This window comes from Arvicanthis niloticus, chromosome 9 (assembly GCF_011762505.2).
Source record: "Arvicanthis niloticus isolate mArvNil1 chromosome 9, mArvNil1.pat.X, whole genome shotgun sequence".
In the NCBI taxonomy this organism is placed as follows: Eukaryota; Metazoa; Chordata; class Mammalia; order Rodentia; family Muridae; genus Arvicanthis; species Arvicanthis niloticus.
In genome coordinates this window covers 69861697-69881960 of record NC_047666.1, presented here as the reverse complement: position 1 = coordinate 69881960, position 20264 = coordinate 69861697, and the positions used below count along the sequence as shown (strand labels likewise).

Sequence of the window (20264 nt, the reverse complement as noted above, 5' to 3'; positions counted from 1 at the left end):
TGAAGCATCCTCATTTGGGCCCTTCTGCTTGTTACCTTTGAGTTCTGTAGATTATATCCTAGGTATTTTGGACATTTTTAAGCTAATATCCACTTAATAGTGAGTACAAACCATATATGACATTTTGGGTCTGAGATACCTCACTCTGGATAATATTTTTCTAGTTCCATCTATTTGTTTGCAAAACTCATGATTTTCTTGTTTTTAATAGCTGAATATTATTCCATTGTGTAAATGAACCACATTTTCTGTATCCATTCATCTATTGTGAGACATCTGAGTTGTTTCCAGCTTCTGACTATCACAGATAAGGCCACTATGCACATAATGGAACATGTGATCCAGTGGTATGGTGGGGCACTTTTTGTATATGCTCAAGAGTGGTATAGCTAGGCCTTCAGGTAGATCTATTTTCAATTTTCAGAGGAACCTCCAGGTTAATTTCGAGAGTAGTTGTACCAGTTTGCAATCCCATCATGAATGGAGGAGTGTTCCTCTTTCTCTACATTCTCAATAACATGTGCTGTCACCTGAGTTTTTGATCTTAGACATTCTGATTGGTATAAAGTGGAATCTTATGGTCATATTGATTTGCATATCCCTGATGACTAAGGACTTTGAACATTTCTTTAAGTGCTTCTCAGCCATTTGAGATTCCTCTGTTGTGAATTCTGTGTTTAGTTCTATACACCATTTTTTGATTGGGTTGTTTGGTTTTTTGACTGTTAAGCTTTGTGTATTCTTTATATATTTTGAATATTAGCTAGAGAGATGTAGGATTAGTGACAATTTTTTTTCCCAATTTGTAGGTTACTGATTTGTCCTATTGACTCTATCCTTTGCCTTACAGAAGCTTTTCCATTTCATCAGGACCCATTTATCTATTTTTGATTTTAAGGCCTGAGCTATTAGAGTTCTTTGTAGGAAATCTGTTAAGAACCCCACTTCCCTCTGTGCGAATGAATTCGTGACTGTTTTCCACTTTCTCTTTTATTAGATTCAGTGTATATGGTTTTATGTTGAGGTCCTTGATACACTTGGATTTGAGCTTTGACAAATATGGGTCTATTTTCATTTTTTACATACTGATTGCCAGTTGGACCAGTACAATTTATTGAAGATACTTTCTTCTTTCCATTGTATTATTTTGGCTTCTTTGTCAAAAATCAACTGTCCATAATTGTGTGGTTTTATTTCTGGGTCTTCAGTTCTATTCCAACGATCAATGTGTCTGTCCCATGGTAACCAATACCATGCAGTTTTTTTTTTTTTTTTTTTTTTTATCACTGTTGTTTGCTAGTGAGCTTGAGGTCAGTCTAAATCTGTAGATATCGCAGTTCTTGAACTCATATATTACCCATAACATTGTTTCTTCATTTTTTCAGACTTCAAAGCTTTTTGGACTACTTGCTCATAGCAGGAATCCATAAATTGTTGTATTTTACTACAGTCTGAACTCTGACATATCCATCTGTGAGTCTGTAGAGCCTACAGATAGACTTCATACTGCTTTTGTCAGCAGTACTAAAGAAGACTCATGTCAAAGATATTTTTCTCCTGCTCTGAGTCTTTGTACACTGGGCAACACACTTATTTTTTTCTGGCATTTCTATCCCTTAAAATGTAAATATAATGGAGAACAGAGGCTATATTTAATGAATAGTAAAAAGTTACACTAACTTTAATGGGGAATTTTATAGTCTCATTATGAAGAATACAATGAGCCATTTTTAGAGATGAAAAAGATGACTATTCAAATCTTTCACACATTGTTATCTATCTATCTATCTATCTATCTATCTATCACCAACTCTATATATTAATCTATTATCTATTAATAATATATATATATATATATATATATATATAAAATGTACCACCTTTCTATCTGCTGACATCTATCTTTTTATCACCTACTATCCATCTAGTTTTTATAAATATATTCAAAGTTTATTTTTATCATGTTCCTATTAATCTACCTATCTCTATTATATTAGATAACAATTTTACTCCTTAAATTATGAATTTTATATAAAATACAGTCTTATGTGGGCCTCATATTGTTGAGCAGTACTTTACTGTATTTCTGGAAGCCAGTTTATTATAGTTACTGGCTGTCTCACATAGTTCAGGGTCTTCACAAATAAAGTGGCCCTTCTAAAAAATACTATTATATGGAAAAATACAGCACGCTAATTCAATTAGGAGCAAAATTTTAGAAAAGGAAACACAGTGGCCTGTTATTTGTGTTATCCTTATTCAGGTAACCAGATTGTTAAGGTATGAAAATAGATTTCCTCTTATTTTAAGGCAACATGATCTCACAGCAGCTTTTCCTCTGCCTCTTAAATCATTTTGCTCCTTCTTCCATGTTTGTTGATGGACAAAGAAAGTGAATTTCTAAATTAATAACCTACAGCTGTATTGTCTTGTACTTAGCTTTGAATTGGATTGTGTGTGTGTACATACATGCTCATACACACATTGTTTATATATAATATAATATAATACATAATAATTATCAGCAGACAATTATAGAGAACAAGAAATTTCCATGACAATAGAAAACATGTAATCCTTAGTAAGAAAAAACTCACATAGTACTTCCTCTAAACTCTTCTGCATGTATCCAATGTACTTGCTTGCTGTTGATTTTCAAGGACAAATGATGCCATCTCCCTAGCATAGAGGCTTATCCATCTCTTTAGTCATTTCCCATATTCCCTATACATTAGGTATTTTTTTCAATAACAGCATTTGAATTTTATCATTGTTATAATAATTGTATTTGTGACAATTTGCAATGTGGTTTAAATTTGTTCATGTTATACATTGTCAAACATAATCCTATGAAGTGCATGCCCAAATATATCTGAAGTAGTTTAAATATTACGTGTTTCATTATGTGTCTCATCTCCTTATTTGTAAAAATAAAACTACTTCTGCGTATATGTAAATGACACATATATATTTGCTTCTGTGTATCAGTGATCTCTTCTCTAGAAGTGGAATTCTTTATGTATTCTAGCTTGAAAAGTTAGATACAGCAATCAGATTGAGCACTTTTATGAATTCTTTTGCTTGAATTTTGAGGACTGCAGTAACAATCTTTTCTTGTGGTAACCACATTAAATATTTGTCTAGTTTTTATATTCATATAGCCTGAGGTTTAAATAATTAGATTTCAGGATGATATAAAATAAAAATAAAATTCAGTAACAATGGTAGAAATAATCTATGAATTATAAAAAATAGAATCACTTCTGTTTTCTTATATTATTTGTAGGTGAAAAAGATAATTCTGGAAATAAATTATATATACAAAGTAATTTTAAATGAGAGAAACTGGAAAACTGATTTTTGGAAGGTATAATTTTATTTGAAAGATACTGGGTAATAAATTTTAGAAAAATTTTGCATTATTTATACAAAGAAAATAATCTAGTCTTTTATTGTGAGATGAATAACAGTATATAATTATTTACTTATTTAATTTATTATCCCAAAGGCTTGAAATAGCCAAGATTCAACTCACAGACTACATGAAGCTCATGAAGAAGGAAGACCAAGTGTGGGTGCTTCGGTCCTGAGAAGGAGTAACAAAATACTCAAGGGAGTAAATATGGAGACAAAGTGTGGGACAGAAACTAAAAGAGGGGCCGTCTGGAGGCCATTCCACCTGGGTATCCATCCCATGTGCAGCCACCAAAGGTTGACGCTGATGTGGATTTCAGGAAGTGCATGCTGACAGGAGCCTGATAAAGCTGTCTCCTTAGAGGTCTGCCAGAGTCTGACATATTCAGAGGAGGACACTCACAGCTCACCATTGATCTGATCAAGGGGTTCACAATGGGGGAGTGAGAGAGAAGACTGAAGGAACTGAAAGGGTTAGCAGCCACATGAGGAGAGCAACAATACCAACCAATCAGAGCTCCCCAGAGTCTAAACCACCAGCCTGGAAGCACATAGGGAGGAACCCATGACTCCATCTTTATATGTAGGGAAGAATGGCCTTGTCAGGCATAGGTGGGAGAGGAGATCCTTGGTCCCATGAAGGCTGAACGCAGAGTGTGGGGGAATTCGAGGATGGGGAAGTGGGAGTGGGGTGTAGGTGGGGACACATCCTCATAGAAGCAGAAGGAAGGGGGATCGGATGGGGTTTCCTGGGTAGATGGGTAAATGGAGTAAGGGAACAAAATCTAAATTGTAAATACAATATCCAATATCTTTTATTTTGAGTTGAATAACAGTATATAATTATTTACTTATTTAATTTTTCATAAATGTTTTTTAATTATTACATGTAATAATAACTCTCATTAATATTTGGAAAACATCTGAAATTTGAAAGTTATTTTTTTTACCGAGTCTTAGAAATATCTATAACTTGAAAAACTTTTGTCATCCTTGGTTAATTTTATTTGATATGAAAAAATAAAGTTTTTATTTTACATAATTTATGTGTTTATATTCTATATTTGGAGAAAGCACAAATAACTCGGAAGTGCTAGATACAACAATTGTTAATTTGTTTGACAAAAAAGGAATCGTGTAATTTGTCCTAAGGATTTTGACAGGTTTTAATTCTGCTTATCTAAGGTATTGAAAATAGTTTACATATATTACAGTCACTATAATTTAAGAGAAAAATATTTTATTATGGTATGTCAGAACTCAAAATATATTGAAAACAGAAGTGGTTACAGTTTTGAATGTTTTGATTTTTCTATTGGGATGTCATTATGTTTTAAATTTTACTAGCTCACATGCAAATTTAATTAAAATTAATTCAAATTAGACTGAGTCTTGATAAGACAAGTTGTGCAAAACAGGGAAAAAGAAGAAACCCTTATTTGTATTTGAGCAAATGAGAATTTAGCTTTAAATTCAATATCAGCAACTGAAGGTTGCAGCTTGTAGTAAGATTATGTGTTGGCATTATTTACAGTATATAAGTAACACTGGTATTGAGTTAATGTTTAGTTCATATTGTCTTAGTTAATGTTGCTTTCTTCCATAACATTGCCGACATAATACAAAATAATCAAGAACCTCACTGTCCATATAGTAACCATCTACTGATAACATTTTTTGCTAGATTATAAATCTCACCAAGTTATATTTGCCTTGTATTTCATCTTGACTCGTGTTATAATCAATCCTTCTATTTTCCATCTAAATTGCAGACTTCAGTTTAGGAAATTTTTCCTAAACTGTTTCCGTGTAATCTGTAATCTATCTGGCCTTACCTTTTCAGAAATTGTATACCACATGATGATGATTTTTTAAATCTCTGCTCATATATCACGTTGTTACCCTATTTCCCCTCCCCACTTACTCCAATATCCTCCCCCAACCTCCTGTTTCCACCAGATTCATACTAACTCTAGCTTCTCTCAGAAAAGAACAGCTCTCCCAGGAACATCAACCCAATGTAGCATAACAACTTACAATAAGATCAGTCACATAACATCACATCAAGGCTGGACAAGGCAACCCAATGGGAAGAAAAGTGCCTCAGAAGCAGGCAAAAGAGTGAGACAGTTCCTGCTCCCATGAATTCTTATTGCTTTGGCTGTCTCCTGATTTGCCTTGCTTTTGAGAAAGTTAGTATGCTGGTATTTAACCATATTTCATGAAGATTAATATAATGATGATTAAAAAGGAATGTTCTTACTGCCAATGCAGAAAATAATTTTACAAAACCTGGTATGATACTAATCTTATTGATTTATGATAGTCAAATTCTTTATTCTCATGCTTTTTCACCTAAAGGGACAATATGTCTTCCCTGTTGATAAGTATGGGAATTTGTATTTTTTTTCATCTTTTTGTTATTGTTGTATGTGGTACATATGTTCAGGTACATGCCTATGCTTGCACCAGTTGCAGACATTGGGTGTCTTTTTATATGGATCTTTCCACTACTTTTGGTAGGGTTTCTTCCCTGAAATTCAAACTCATGGGCTTCCTAAGATGGAGGCAGTAAACCTCAGGAATTGACTGTCTCTGCAAAAGAAGAGATGTACTGATGTACTATTTTAGTTGCCATTAGCATAGGAATGGAAGATGCAAACTAAATCCCTTATTCTTAAAGAGCAAGCGTTTGGCCATTGGTCCATCTTCCAATTCTGACTTTGATGCTTCCTAATATTTTTAGGGTAAACATGTATAAACCAATAAAGGTGAGTGAATATGGGAGATATATGACATGGAAGAGCTAAATGAAGGGCGTTATAAACCTGTCAAATATAACTTCATTGAATCCTGATCTGCTTCTCACTGTTAACTTCTTCCAAATGCAAACAGCTCAATAAGATGAGACACCCTAGCAAATGTCTTCTGCTCTCAGCCCCATGGTTCATAGACATCCTTGCAAATTGTAATCTCTCTCCTCTTGCTGTTTGTCAGATGGTCAATTGTGAAATCATCTCAGGTCAGAAATGCAATTTTTACCAAACGAAATGGTCTACTATTGTTATCAAGATATTGATACTTTCCCTTTTAAGCTGTTTATTGTTCTAATTTAGAAAAGAAGCTGAGACATCTATTATTTGTTTTTTCAGTGTCTGGCAAGACTTTCACTGGAAATGCAAAGTTTCAAGAGCGCTCATAGGCCAATATCAGGATCATCACAACATGGCATGCTTCCTTCATACTGCCCAGATATAAACTCTAGAGCCCTGGCTTCTTTTCAAGAGGACTCATATTAATTCCTAGCACCCAGATCATGGCTTACAACCATCTCTAACTCCAGTTCCAGGACATCTGAAGCCTTTTTCTGATCTATATTCATATTGTTAGAATGTAATGCACAGGTGTCTATGCAGGCAAAACACTGAATTCCACAAATATAAAAGAATAAGTAAGATTGGAGCATCTGAGAACTTCTCCAGCTGATAAAAAGTTCAGCAAAGTGACTGGATATAAAATTAACACAAATAAATCAGCAGTTTTCTGTTATACAACTGATAAATGGAAACTGGAAAAGGGGATAACATTTGAAATGCAAATACATAAAATATTCAATGAAAAAAGAAAACACAGAAACAATACCCTTCACAATAGTTACAAAATAATATAAAATATCTTGGGATAAGTCTAAACAAACAAGTGAAAAATCTGTATAACAATAACTTCAAGTCTGTCAAGAAAGAAATTGAAGAAGATCTCAGAAAAATGGAGAGGTCTCCCATGCTCATGGATTGGCAGAATTATCATAGTAAATATAGTCATCCTAGAAAATCTACAGATTCAATGAAATCCCCATCAAAATCCCAATACAATTCTTCAAAGACATGGAAAGAGCAATTCTCAAATTCATCTGGAAATCAAATGACCCAGAATAGCTAAACCAATTCTTAACAATAAAAGAACTTCTGGAGAAATCAATATCTCTGACCTCAAGCTATACTACAGAGCAATAGTGATAAAAACTGCATTGTATTGGTACATAGACAGAAACATTGATTAAAGGAATAGAAATAAAACCACACTCTTACAGACACTTGATCTTTGACAAAGAAACTAAATATATACAATGGAAAAAGAAAGCATCTTCAATAAATGGTGCTGGTCTAACTGGCAGTCTGTATGTAGAAAAATGAAAATAGATCCATATTTGTCATTTTGCACAAAGCTCGAGTCCAGGTAGATCAAGAACATCAAAATAAAACCAGATACACTGGATCTAATAGAAGAGAAAGTGGGGAAGAGGTACAAACTCATTGGCACAGGGGAAATTTTATAAACTCCAGTGGCAGATGCTCTAAGATCAAGAATTGATAAATGGGGCCTCATGAAACTCAACACAGTCAATAAGACAAATCAGCAACCTACAGATTAGGAAAAAATCTTCACTAATCCCACATCTGATAGAGGACTAATATCCAAAATATATAAAGATCTCACGAAGCTAAACACCAGGAAACCAAACAACCCAATCAAAAAATAGTGTATAAAACTAAACAGAGAATTCACAACAGAGGACTCTTGAATGACTGAGAAGCACTTAAAGAAATGTTCAAAGTCCTTAGTCATCAGGGAAATGCAAACCAAAATGACCCTAAGATTCCACCTTATACCAGTCAGAATAGCTAAGATCAAATACTCATATGACAGCACATGTTGGTGAGGATATGGAGAAAGAACAACACTCCTCCATTGCTGCTAGGAATGCAAACTGGTACAACCACTCTGGAAATCAATCTGGAGGTTCCTCAGAATATTGGAAGTACATCTATGTGAAGACACAGCTATATTACTCTTGGGTATATATACAAAAGATGCCTCACTATACCACAGGGGCATATGTTCCACTATGTTCATAGAAGCCTTATATGTGATAGCCGGAAGCTGGAAACTACCCAGATGTCCCACAACAGAAGAATGGAAACAAAAAATGTGGTTCATTTACTCAGTGGAACACTACTCTGCTATTAAGAATGAGGACATCCTGAGTTTTGCAAGCAAATGGAGGGACCTAGAAAGTATCATCCTGAGTGAGGTAATTCAGACCCAAAAGCACATACATGGAATATAATCGCTAATAAGTGGCTATTAAACAACAAAAGAGTACAGAATACCCAGGATACAAGCCACAGAACTCAAGAAGACTAACAAGCCAAAGTGCCCAAGTGAAGATGCCTAAATTCCACTTGGGAGGGAGAAGAAAGCAATCACAGGATCCAGAGGGGAGGGAGGAATTTGGGTGGGAAAGGAAGAGGGGCCTTAGGTGAAATGCCCTGCAGTGAGCAGAGGGAACTTGTAGAGTCCACCTCCAGTAGAAAGACATGGAATCAAGTGAAGGAATGGAGTTGCCATCTCACATTTAAAAACTCTGACCCAAAATTGTTCCAGCTTCAAAGAACTGCAGGGACAAAAATGGAGATGAACCTGAAGAAAGGGAGATCCTGTGACAGTCCCAAATTGGGATCCAGCTTAGGGGGGAGGCCTCAAAGACTGACACTATTACTAATGCTATGGTGTGCTTGCAAACAGGAGACGATAATGATTGCCTTCTGAAAGGCTCAAGGCCCAACAAGCAGCCGATAGAGTCAGATGCACATAATTACATCCAACCAGTGGACAGAAACTGGTGATCCCAGTGGTTGAATTAGGAAAAAGCTGGAAGATGCTGAGGAGGTGGGCAGCTCTAAAGGAAGTCTAGCAGTCTCAACTAGCCTGGACCCCTGGGATCTGTTAGACACTCGACCACCAACCAGACAGCATACTCCAGCTGATATGAAGCCCACAACACATACAGCAGAGAACTTCTGGGTCTGGACACAAAGAAGATGAACCTGATCTTTGGAGCTCCAGGGAGTAGGGATGTCTGGTGAAGTGTGGTGGGATGAGGATATCCTCATGGAGATGGGGGAAAGAGGTGTAGAATGTGGTACAGTCGGAGGATGGACTGGGAGTGGAATAAAGTTAGTTTTCAAGCTAAGGACAGAGGGCATGAGCAGGGAGAGGGAAGTGTGATTGCTCTTGGGCAGAGGAGCTTACAGGTGCAAAAGCTTTGGGAGAGCACTCTGTTTCCCAGGAAGGGTTACAGCCCTTAGACAACAGATGCTCTCAGGAGATGAAGTTATTCACACACATCTTTATTCCTTCTGACTGGATTTTATTTACATTTTTGGGGTGATTTGTGGTCAGACAGCAGTTGCTTTCTATTGGCTTGATCTGAGATGTTAGGATGCCTCATCTGCATGTGGAGGGGTTTGGGGACACTGGCCCTATGTGACTGATAGTCATGATCCTCTCCATGGGGAATTTTGGTCACATGACAGGAGCCTAGTTGGAAGCAGATGAAGCTCCTACCATCCTCTCAGAGGTTCTGGGCAGGGATTCCAACTCACTCAACCTTAACAAGTTTCTTGTCACAGTCCGCTGCCCTACAGTAAATGTGTATAAAGGTTTGTGAATGGTAGCATTGTGCATTTGAACCAACAATAAGTATAAAAATAATATATATTTTCAGACACAAGCAATCCATCATATAGAATATGGTAAGTGTTTTGGGATCATAAAGTTAAGTATACTTCATCTCCATAATGTATATTTTTTCTCGGGTTTTAGGATTGCATTTCATATTTTATGTCAGCGCTAGCTTATCTTAACAAAATACTGCTGTTTAGTCTAATTTAAATTCTGTGAATTTATATGTCAAATCCAATTCATTTGGATGTTAACAACAATTGGTCCTACTCCAAATAACCAAGATGAATGTTTGAGGTAGATTTTATAATCTCATGCATTCTCTTTTAAATTTTAATACAAATTAACAGAGGCTCTTTTATGAAAATGTGCACACTATAATGTTATACACTTTAATATTGAATGGTAACAAGCTCTGGTAAAATTAACTTATTGCATTACTATTATAAAGATAATGAAGAATAATAGACAATATATTCATTAAAAGGCTTGGACATTACTCATGTCTATAATGGGTCTGAAGAAGGATGGGGTATAATTGGGTCTTCAGTATTGTGTTGTTATTAGATTGCATGTCTAACTACAAAAGTCGTATTTATCAGTTTTTGTATTAGAGTTTTAAAAAATTGGCTATTTTATTTATTTACATTTCAAAAGTTATGCTTCTTGGATTCCCCTCAACAAACCCCCCACCCCTGCTTTTATGAGGGTTCTTCCCCTCCTACCTGCCCTCTCCTACTTTACTGTCCTAGCATTCCCCTACGTTGGGGCATTGAGCCTCCACAGGACCAAAGGCTTCCTCTAACATTGGTGCCTGATTAGGCCATCCTCTGCTACATATATAGCTAGAGCCATGGGTCCCTCCATGTGTACTCTTTGGTTGATGGTTTAGTCCCTGGGAGCTCTTGGGGGCGGGGTTTGATTGGTTGATATTGTTGTTCTTCCTATGGAGTAAACCCTTTATTTCCTTCAGTCCTTCCCCTAACTTCTCCACTGGGATCTCCATGCTCAGTCTGATGGTTGGCTGGGAGCATCCACATCTGTATTTATCAGGATCTGGCAGAGCCTCTCAGGGGGCAGCTATACCAGTGATTTGATCTGATAAAGGCACTACTTGTAAAAGAGTTGTTATAATTTAATCTTTAGACTTATTTTTGTCATAAATGTAGTTAAATAGTTTTTAATACATTGATTTCTTTTGGTTAGTTATATACTTTTGTGATTTGATCCATTCCTCTAATATCTTCTAATTTGTGGAATGTAAACTTCTAAAGTGTTCCATAATGACCATATGGATTCTCCTGAAAACTGTTATAAACTTCTCCCCACTTTCTCTAATTTTATTGATTTGAGTTTTATTTTGTTTTGCATTCTTTTCTGCTATTTTGGAAACTTTCTACTTAGTAATCACCAGTGATATTAACATATTGAATTAGCATAATATTTTACAAAATATTAAGACAAGAATAGTACATAGAGAAATTGGTCAGATAGAGCATGAACTTAGCATATGTGAGACTCTGGGTTTAATCTTCTTTATAATAGATTCAGCATACACACTCACACACACACACACACACACACACACACACACACACACACACACATATGAAAGCCTATGAATAGAACATAACCCTTACCAAAACAAAAACAAAACTAAAAACCCAAATCCAAACCAATACAGTGTAGTATTGTTTTACTTAGAAATGGGATAAACTGTTTTAATATTTTGATATTGAATGTCCCCTAATCGATAGTCATCAGCTCAGTAGCCACGTGATGCTGGACACATTCCTAATAGTATCAGAAGGTGTTGATCCTCTCTTTAGGAAATTGCTTTCTGGTAATGTCTTTAGCTCTTTAGGAACAATGAGCAAATACTTCATGATTCTTGATTTATCATATTTACCATATTCTTAATTAAATTAATTTTTATCAAGAATGAGACATACTCTAACTTTCACATCTAGTTCTTTTCCTTGGCTCAGTCTTAACTCTGGAGTTTGTTGGGCTTTTGGATTTCTTTTCAGAGTAATATCAAGGATTAATTTTTCCACCTCTATTGTCCTTTTTTAATAGACTGATTTTTACCAGTCTATGGATGACAATTTTCTTGAACTCATCATAGCAACTGCTCATCTCATTATTTCTTCCCTTTTAAGACTTTAAAGTATCTTTGACTACATGTTCCAAGTATATGGATATGACTCCATTTACTGCTTACTCTCTCCACTTGGCTAATCTGATCTTGGCAAACTCATCAGTGAGTCTCTGTTGCTTATGTTCTGTATTCATTCTGAGGAACTCACAGAAAGGAGAGGAGACAAATACAAGTACAAGCAATTTAAAAAGATTTAGCAAAAAAAAAAAAATCTAAAACTGCATCTCTGTGTTTATATCATTATGTTTATAATAATAACCCATTAACTGTATATTTTCATTCTCTATATTGTCAAAAGTTAAAGCTACATTATCTCTAGGACACTGTCTCCTCCTGGTACACACCTTTGTCCACTGAGGACAACACTCAATTTCTTGATGTTTCTTCTTTTCCCTAAAAAGTTCATATCAGGGAGAACACAATGTCAATTTTACAAATTGTAGAAAGTTATGCTGACCTTGCTGAAGACTATGTAGCATCTTCTTTCTGAGAACATATTTCTGTATCAGTTCAATAGATGAACAAGGCAGGCGTCCAAATTTATTAGTCTTTCAACTATCTATGTAATATTGTTTATCTATCTATCTATCTATCTATCTATCTATCTATCATCTATTTATGTATCATCTGTCTATCTATCTATGTACCCTTTGATCAATATGTCCATTTATCATTGTTCTATTTATTTTTCTATCTATATTTATCTATCACTAGCTATCAAATAGCTAATGTATGTATATATACATGTGATATATATTCATAAGTATATATTCATGCATATTATAATAATTAATAAAAATGAGGTCATGAATTTGAAAGAGAGCAGGAATGGGTATATAGGAGGATTTGAACTGAAGAAATGGAAAAGGGATGACATAATTACATTGTGACATCAAAAATAATACAAAAAATTTAAAATAAGAATAAAAAGTAGAAAGAATGAAGTCTCCTAATTTACTTACTTAATCTTTTAAAATAAATTGTAGTGGTTGTAATCTAGAACATAATGTAGCTTTATTTTTCACAATATAAACATTGAAAATATACAGTTAATGAGTTATTATTATAAACATAATGACAATAAACACAGAGATGCAGTTTTAGAATTTTTTTGTTAAATTCTTTTAAATTGCTTGTGTTTGGTAGAGGCAGCATATAGTATATCAGTAAGTAAAACAAAAATCAGCATAATAGCATTAATTTATATGTATATGCCACATTGCAAAGACATTCATAGAGGCATGATCATCATTATTTAGTTAGATTCTGTTAGATAAAATATGTGGGAATTCTGCACCTCTCACCCTGTCTGGAAGAGAGCATCTTTCCTAGGATCTACAGTTCAGAAAGAGTCTCGAGTGTTTCCTATGTATCATGGAAGATACAGGGATAAGGGTGGGCTTAGGGAAACACCTGCAGTTTGTGTCCCTCTCTCACAATAGTCACAAATCCTGTTACTTTTTAGAAGACCCGAAGTTCCAGTAGCAGAACCTACTCCACACAGGCCTACTGCCAGGGTTTTTGCATTGTCCTCTTCCTCATTTTTGTTATATGGAAGGAGTCCTACCAATAGGACCTTCTTTGCTTTATACTGATGGTAAGATTATGTTTTTATTATGTTTCATGCTTAGCAATTTTCCTTAATTTCTTTCAGTAACTGGTCTAATTTATAACCTTAGCATGTGCTGTGTGGTTTTTATCTATCTATCTATCTATCTATCTATCTATCTATCTATCTATCTACCATCTATCTATTTATCCTTTTGAGACTAAGATTATGGTAAGGCTAGAGAAGCTCATCTTCTTTTGTGATCAGCATAAGTTGTTATTGTTGTTGTTGCTGTTGATGATGATGATGTTATTGTGTTTAGACAGTACCTTACTGTGCAGCCCAGACTAGATTTGGACTTCATTTCCTATGTCACTCTTTTCAGTGGCAGTCTGGATTAGCCATATGCACAATCCCACTGTGTTTACTAAAATGCTGCTAAATATTTTCTTTTTAGCTCTGATTCTTTTGTCGTATTTTGAAACATCCTTTAGATCTTGAAGAAGGGTATGGTGGCTCACCCTATTCTCCATGTTTTCTAAGCAGTGTGTCGTTCTTCATCTACCTTAATATATACAGTGAGGTTAGTGGCATAGTTCTTGATTCAAAGTAGATGAAATAGATAATGTCTGAACTTCCTTGATGATGGTAGGGGAATCACGCACTAACAAAGGGAGACTCCTGAAGATCCTTCCAATGGAGGCTAGTCTTTTATGCTTTGTCTATTTTATACCACCGTGAGAAAATGCTTATGTTTCTTTTTCTCATAGATATAAAAGTCACAAATTTACAACTGTTTATATTACCACTGCCTCAACAATAATTGTAAGTATTTTTACATAATATTCCACCAGCTATCCCAGCATCTAGCATGAGACAGATGCACAGGAAAGGTTAAACTTAATTGTTTGAACTGAGAATGAATAGTTGAACAGAAATAAACACATTTATGTGTTTATTGGTATATATTTATATTATATGCATATGTGTGAATCATGACCTTATAAAACATGAAAACATTAGGATCTTCATTACTAAGTATTTGAAAAATAATGATTTCTATTATTTAATATGTAGCTGACAATATATAGAAAGAACTTTGGAAAACATAGATAACACTTTGTATACACAACATTTTGTTGTATTTGATGAACTTATTATTTTACATGTGAGTCCAGATGTTTGATTCTTCTCTGTGAAATATAATTCTATAATATTAGTAATCCAGTAGAAAGTATCCAGATTAAAATACATAGATTGAAGAAAACAAACAAAATAACAAAATAAGTATAAATTTATTTTAATATCTCCATGTGAAAATTTAATTTTTCTTTCTGCAGCAACTATAGAGGGCTTTAGGCTGCTGTACACAGGGCATGGAGCATCTGGGTGAAGTTCATCTGGGCTGTCTTTGACAACAAAGGCTTTGTGTGTATTTGGGGAACATAAACCATTTCATTAGTGAAATTCAGCTTTTGGTTGATATTGTCTATGAGAGTTCCGAAAGTGATTCTGTTAATCATTTTAGAAGATTGTATTACCACATCTTTGGTAGTTCAGAAGAAGTTAGATCATTATGGTGGTGACAGTGAAGGCTATTCTAGAGGTAACTTCTTTAATTATTGTAAGTCTGGAGCTTATCATAGGGATTTTAGGAAATCTATTCATAGCTCTGGTGAACATCATAGACTGGGATAAAAGAGGAAATATCTCTGCAGTAAATAAGATCTACATGGCCCTGGCCATCTCAAGGACTGCTTTTATATTGTCACTAATTACAGGGTTATTGGTATTGTTATTGGACCCAGCTGCATTGGGAACGAGAATAGTAAGACTCCTTACTATTTCCTGGATGATGACTAATCATTTCAGCGTCTGGTTTGCAACATGCCTCAGCATCTTTTATTTTCTCAAGATAGCCAATTTCTCAAACTCCATTTTTCTTGTTCTCAAATGGAAAATTAAAAAAGTGGTTTCAGTGACATTAGTGGTATCTCTGATAATCTTGTTTATAAACATTATAGTCATAAACATATTCAATGAGAGACTTCAAGTAAACATATTCCAGAACTGTAGTACAAATAACATTTTAAAAGCTTATGGGTTCTTTTTATTCATCAGTACTATGTTTACACTCATCCCATTCACTGTGTCCCTGACAATGTTTCTTCTGCTTATCTTTTCCCTGTGGAGACATCTGAAGAACATGCATCACAAAGCAACAGGCTCCAGAGATGTCAGCACAGTGGCCCACATAAAAGGCTTGCTAATGGTGGTCACCTTCCTGTTATTATACACTGTTTTTGTTTTGTCACTTCTTTCACAGTTGTTGAATATTAACCTTCAACATACAAATCTTCTTTCTCATATTTTACAGAATATAGGAATAGCTTTTCCCTCAGGCCACTCCTGTGTCCTGATTCTGGGAAACAGTAAGCTGAGGCAGGCCTCTCTTTCTGTGATATCGTGGCTAAAGTGTAAGTGCAAACATACAGAGAATTGAGGCCCTTAGAACATATCAGGAATACTCTTCCAACATTCTAGAAAAAAAAAATCAGTTAATAAGAACTAGAGTTTAAGAAGGAATCAAAACTATGAATCTCATAGGCCATGAGCCTTCAGACAAAGGATTCATTGAAGAGATAAAGAGAGAACATTGCTGTCTGTGACTCTCCAGGCAGCACTGTAGGGTATGTCAGAGAAAGCAAAACTTTTTTTAAGGTCTGTAGTAGGGAATGTGGAAGGTATTGTGTTATGAGGAATGGACTTAAGGCTAGCTGATATCATCTAACCAGACATGAGAACAGAATTGTTCTGGTAGTCTGACTATAGTGGGTGTTTCAATGGGACCATGGAAGGTCCTGGATAATAGGCCTCTGTAAGTACAATGTAACTAGTTCGTGTATAATAAAACAGTGGTTAGTTGTTCTGTACTTATGTCTCTTTTTCAAACCTTGCTGTCTAGAAAGGCCACAGGAGATGAAAAGAACTGTGGGGAATAAAAGAGGGAGATGGAGGGAAAAGGAGTCAAGTCCATGGGGAAATGACACCTAAAGGGAAACAGGACTGAAGGAGTGTGGGAAGATTTAATAATAATGAATGTTTATATGTGTAAATTTATACTTTGTAAATATTTTTCAGTCCTATGTAACTTTATGAAATTTACACAATTCTATGTAGATTAATTACTATCCAAACACAGTCTAGCTTTGTAAAAGGCGAGAAATTATGTATATTGCCAGAGAAAGAAGTGCATGAGGATGATTTACACATAAGAATGATATCAATATATGTTTTGTATCAATCATTATACTTTTAACAATTGAAAGTAATTAATGATCAATATATGAGACATTATAAAACAATGAGACAAGAAAATACAAAATCATCGTTCTTTTTCTACATAAGAATGATTCATAATATAGAAAAATGTCAAGAAACTGAGTATAAAATATAGGTTTAGCATATATTTTATTGGGCATACAGATATAATTATCCAATGTTTCAGCTAAAGGACAATTTAGAAACTTAAAAAAAATCTGTGCCAAATACCAAATGTTTTTACCTACTGAATTATCTTCTTCTTCCTTAGGTAGTCTGGGGGATGAAACTAATGCCACAGTGTTGTCTTTTTTTCCTCTACATTTCACCATGAAAGATATCAACAAGATACTGATAATAAATGTTTTTTTAAATAAAAACATTTTCAGTTATTCTAGATTCATACTTACATTTAATTTGAAAAACAAAAATTATTTAAATGTAGTATCACTGGGACTTTTACTCTGTTTTTCTACATACTTTATCTTTATGACCCATTTTACTTTTATTTTCAAGAATAACAAATAATTCCTATGGCTGTATCTTAATTAAACACCTCAGTGATGAATTTTTGGTTTTGTTTTATTTTATATCAGTGGTTCTCAACCTTTGTAATGCTGCTACACTTTAGTAGAATTCTGGATACTCTTATGTGGGCATACAGATAAAGAAGCAGTTTCTTAGTTTCTAAGACCATCAGAATTATGTGCTGTGGAATAGTTTTAGGAGATCCTTTCGGAGATCACTATTCACAGGTTAAGAACCACTGCCTTATGTGATCATAAACCAATTTATCACAGGAATAGAGATTTAAAGTAATTTAGATTGGTTTACATGTAATCTACACATGAATTTGTGTATATATAGTCTTAGTATTGACTGTATGGTTAAATCCATAGTAAAAAAAATGAATAAATGTACTTAAATTGGTAAACAGTTTAAATTAATTTGTAAAAGGAAGTTTGAGATCTGATCACAGCTATGCGTCATATCTCCTGTGTTTAGCACTGTTAGACCTGAAATATGTCTCAAACCTCTCAATTAAATGTAAATTTCTTTCTGCATTGTTCTTTTCACAAATAAATCCCCATAGGAATGCAGTGCCTGTGGAGGTCAAAAATCAGCATTAGATCTCTTGGATCTGCAATTACTGATCATGTGAACTGCCATGTGGGTATTGAGAATGAAAACTAGGTCGTCCGAAAGACCAATTGGTAGTTTTAATTGCGGGCCCCCTAGCAATTAAAACTACCAATTGATCTTTCTCTTCTAACATGGTTCACTTATTTCTTAATCAAAAGTAAATGTTAATTTCATTTTTTAAATTTATTTTTCAGAGATAATTTGTAAAAAACCAATGATTTCAAATAAAATGTGGACTAGTAATTATTAAAAGCAGGCTGTCACTGTGCTTACATGGCCATGGAAATTCAAAAAATTATCTGATCCTACAACAATAGCTTATACTTAACAAAACTGGAAAACCTAAATGGAATAGATGCTTTTCTAGACAGGTCCTACATACCAAAGGTAAATCAAGAGCAGGTAAACAATATAAACAGGCTAAAATCCCCTAAGAAAATAGAAGTAGTTAAAAACTACCCAACCAATAAAAGCCAAGGCCCAGAATTCTACCAGACCTTCAAAGAAGAGCTAATACAAAACTCCTAAACTATTTCATAAAATAGAAACAGAAGGAACACTGCATAATTCATTCAATGAAGCCTCAATTACTCTAATACCTGAATCACACAAGGACCAAGCAAAAAAAGAGGAATTCAGACCAATTTTGCTTATGTATATTGATGGAAAAATAATCAATAAAATTCTCACAAACCAAATCCAAGAGCGCATTAAAATAATCATTCACCATGATCAAGTAGGCTTCATCCTGGGGATTCAGGAATAGTTCAATCCATAAAAAATCATCAACATAATCCACTATAAAAACACATTGAAAGACAAAAAACACATGAGTATCTCATTAGTTGCTGAAAAAGCCATTGTCAATATACAACATTCCTTCATTTTAAAAGTCTTGGAAAGAACAGGAATTCAAGGCCCATACCTAACCCTAATAAAAGCAATATACAGAAAACCTATAACCAACATCCAATAAATTGAGAGAAACCTGAAGCAATCCCACGAAAATCAGTGGGAAGACATGGCTGCCCACTCCATCCCTATTATTCAATATAGTACTTGAAGCTCTAGCCAGAACAATTAAACAAGTAAAGGAGGTCAGAGGGATAAAAATTGAAATAGAAGAAGTCAAGATATCATTATTTGTGGTTAGTATGGTAGTATACATAAGCGACCTCAACAAAGGGGAGGTAGAACCTCTAGAGACTACTTCCAATAGATAAGCATGGCCCCAGTTGAGGAATAGGGCCAACTAACCTATCTCAAAGTTTTCAATCCTGAATTGTTCCTGCAAAAAAAAAAAAAAAACAAAAACAAAAACAAAACAAAACAAAAACAAAAACAAAAACCAACCAAACAAAAAAACTCAGGGACAAAAATGTAGCAGAGACTGAAGGAAAGGCAATCTGGAGACCACCCTACCTAGGGATACATCTCATCTGCAGACACCAAACCCTGACACTATTGCTGATACCAAGAAGCTCTTGGTATAGACAGGAGCCTGGTATAGCTGTCCTCTGAGAGGCTCTGCCAGCACATGACCAGTACAGATGCAGATACTCACAGCCAACCATTGGACTGAGCCTGGGGACCCTATTGGGAGAGTTTGGGGGAGGACTGAAGGAGCTTAAGGGGATTACAACCCCATAGAAAGAACAACAATATCAACTAACCTGACAACCTAGAGCTTACAGGGAATAAACCAAAAACCAAAATGTATGCATTGAGGGACCCATAGCTCCAGATACATAAGTGACAGAGGATGGCGTTATCTGGCATCAATGGGAGGTGAGGTCCTTGGTCTTGTGGTTGTTTGATGCCCCAGCTTATGGGATGCTAGAGTGGTGAGACAGTAGTGGGTGTGTGTGGGGGAGCACCATCATAGGCAAATGGGAGGGGTGATGGAATTGGGGGTTTGCAGAGGGGAACCAGGAAGGGGGACAATATTTGAAATGTGAATATATAAAATAGCCAATAAAATACAAAAAGTAAAACACACACAAAAAAAAACCCAAAAACCCAGCACAATTTTAGACCAGTATATAGTATATAAAATATAATACAATACCTTTACATTTTTATTTATTTTATTTCATATGTTATATCTAATATACAGCTGACACATGGAAAATAAATAAATGAAAAATAGAA

At 34.8% G+C, this 20264-nt stretch overlaps 1 protein-coding gene across 1 annotated transcript; it reads left to right on the top strand.

The window, feature by feature from the left end:
* The first annotated feature begins 15225 nt into the window (after positions 1 to 15225).
* On the top strand, positions 15226 to 16152 carry LOC117714672 (taste receptor type 2 member 103-like). The gene has a single exon (XM_034511247.1). It carries the CDS (start codon positions 15226 to 15228, stop codon positions 16150 to 16152), a length of 927 nt encoding a protein of 308 aa, XP_034367138.1.
* Positions 16153 to 20264: the final 4112 nt, after the last annotated feature.

What these genes read in the sequence shown, in the direction of transcription:
- LOC117714672 (XM_034511247.1), top strand. Translation starts at nt 15,226, where the DNA reads ATGGTGGTGACAGTGAAGGCTATTCTAGAGGTAACTTCTTTAATTATT.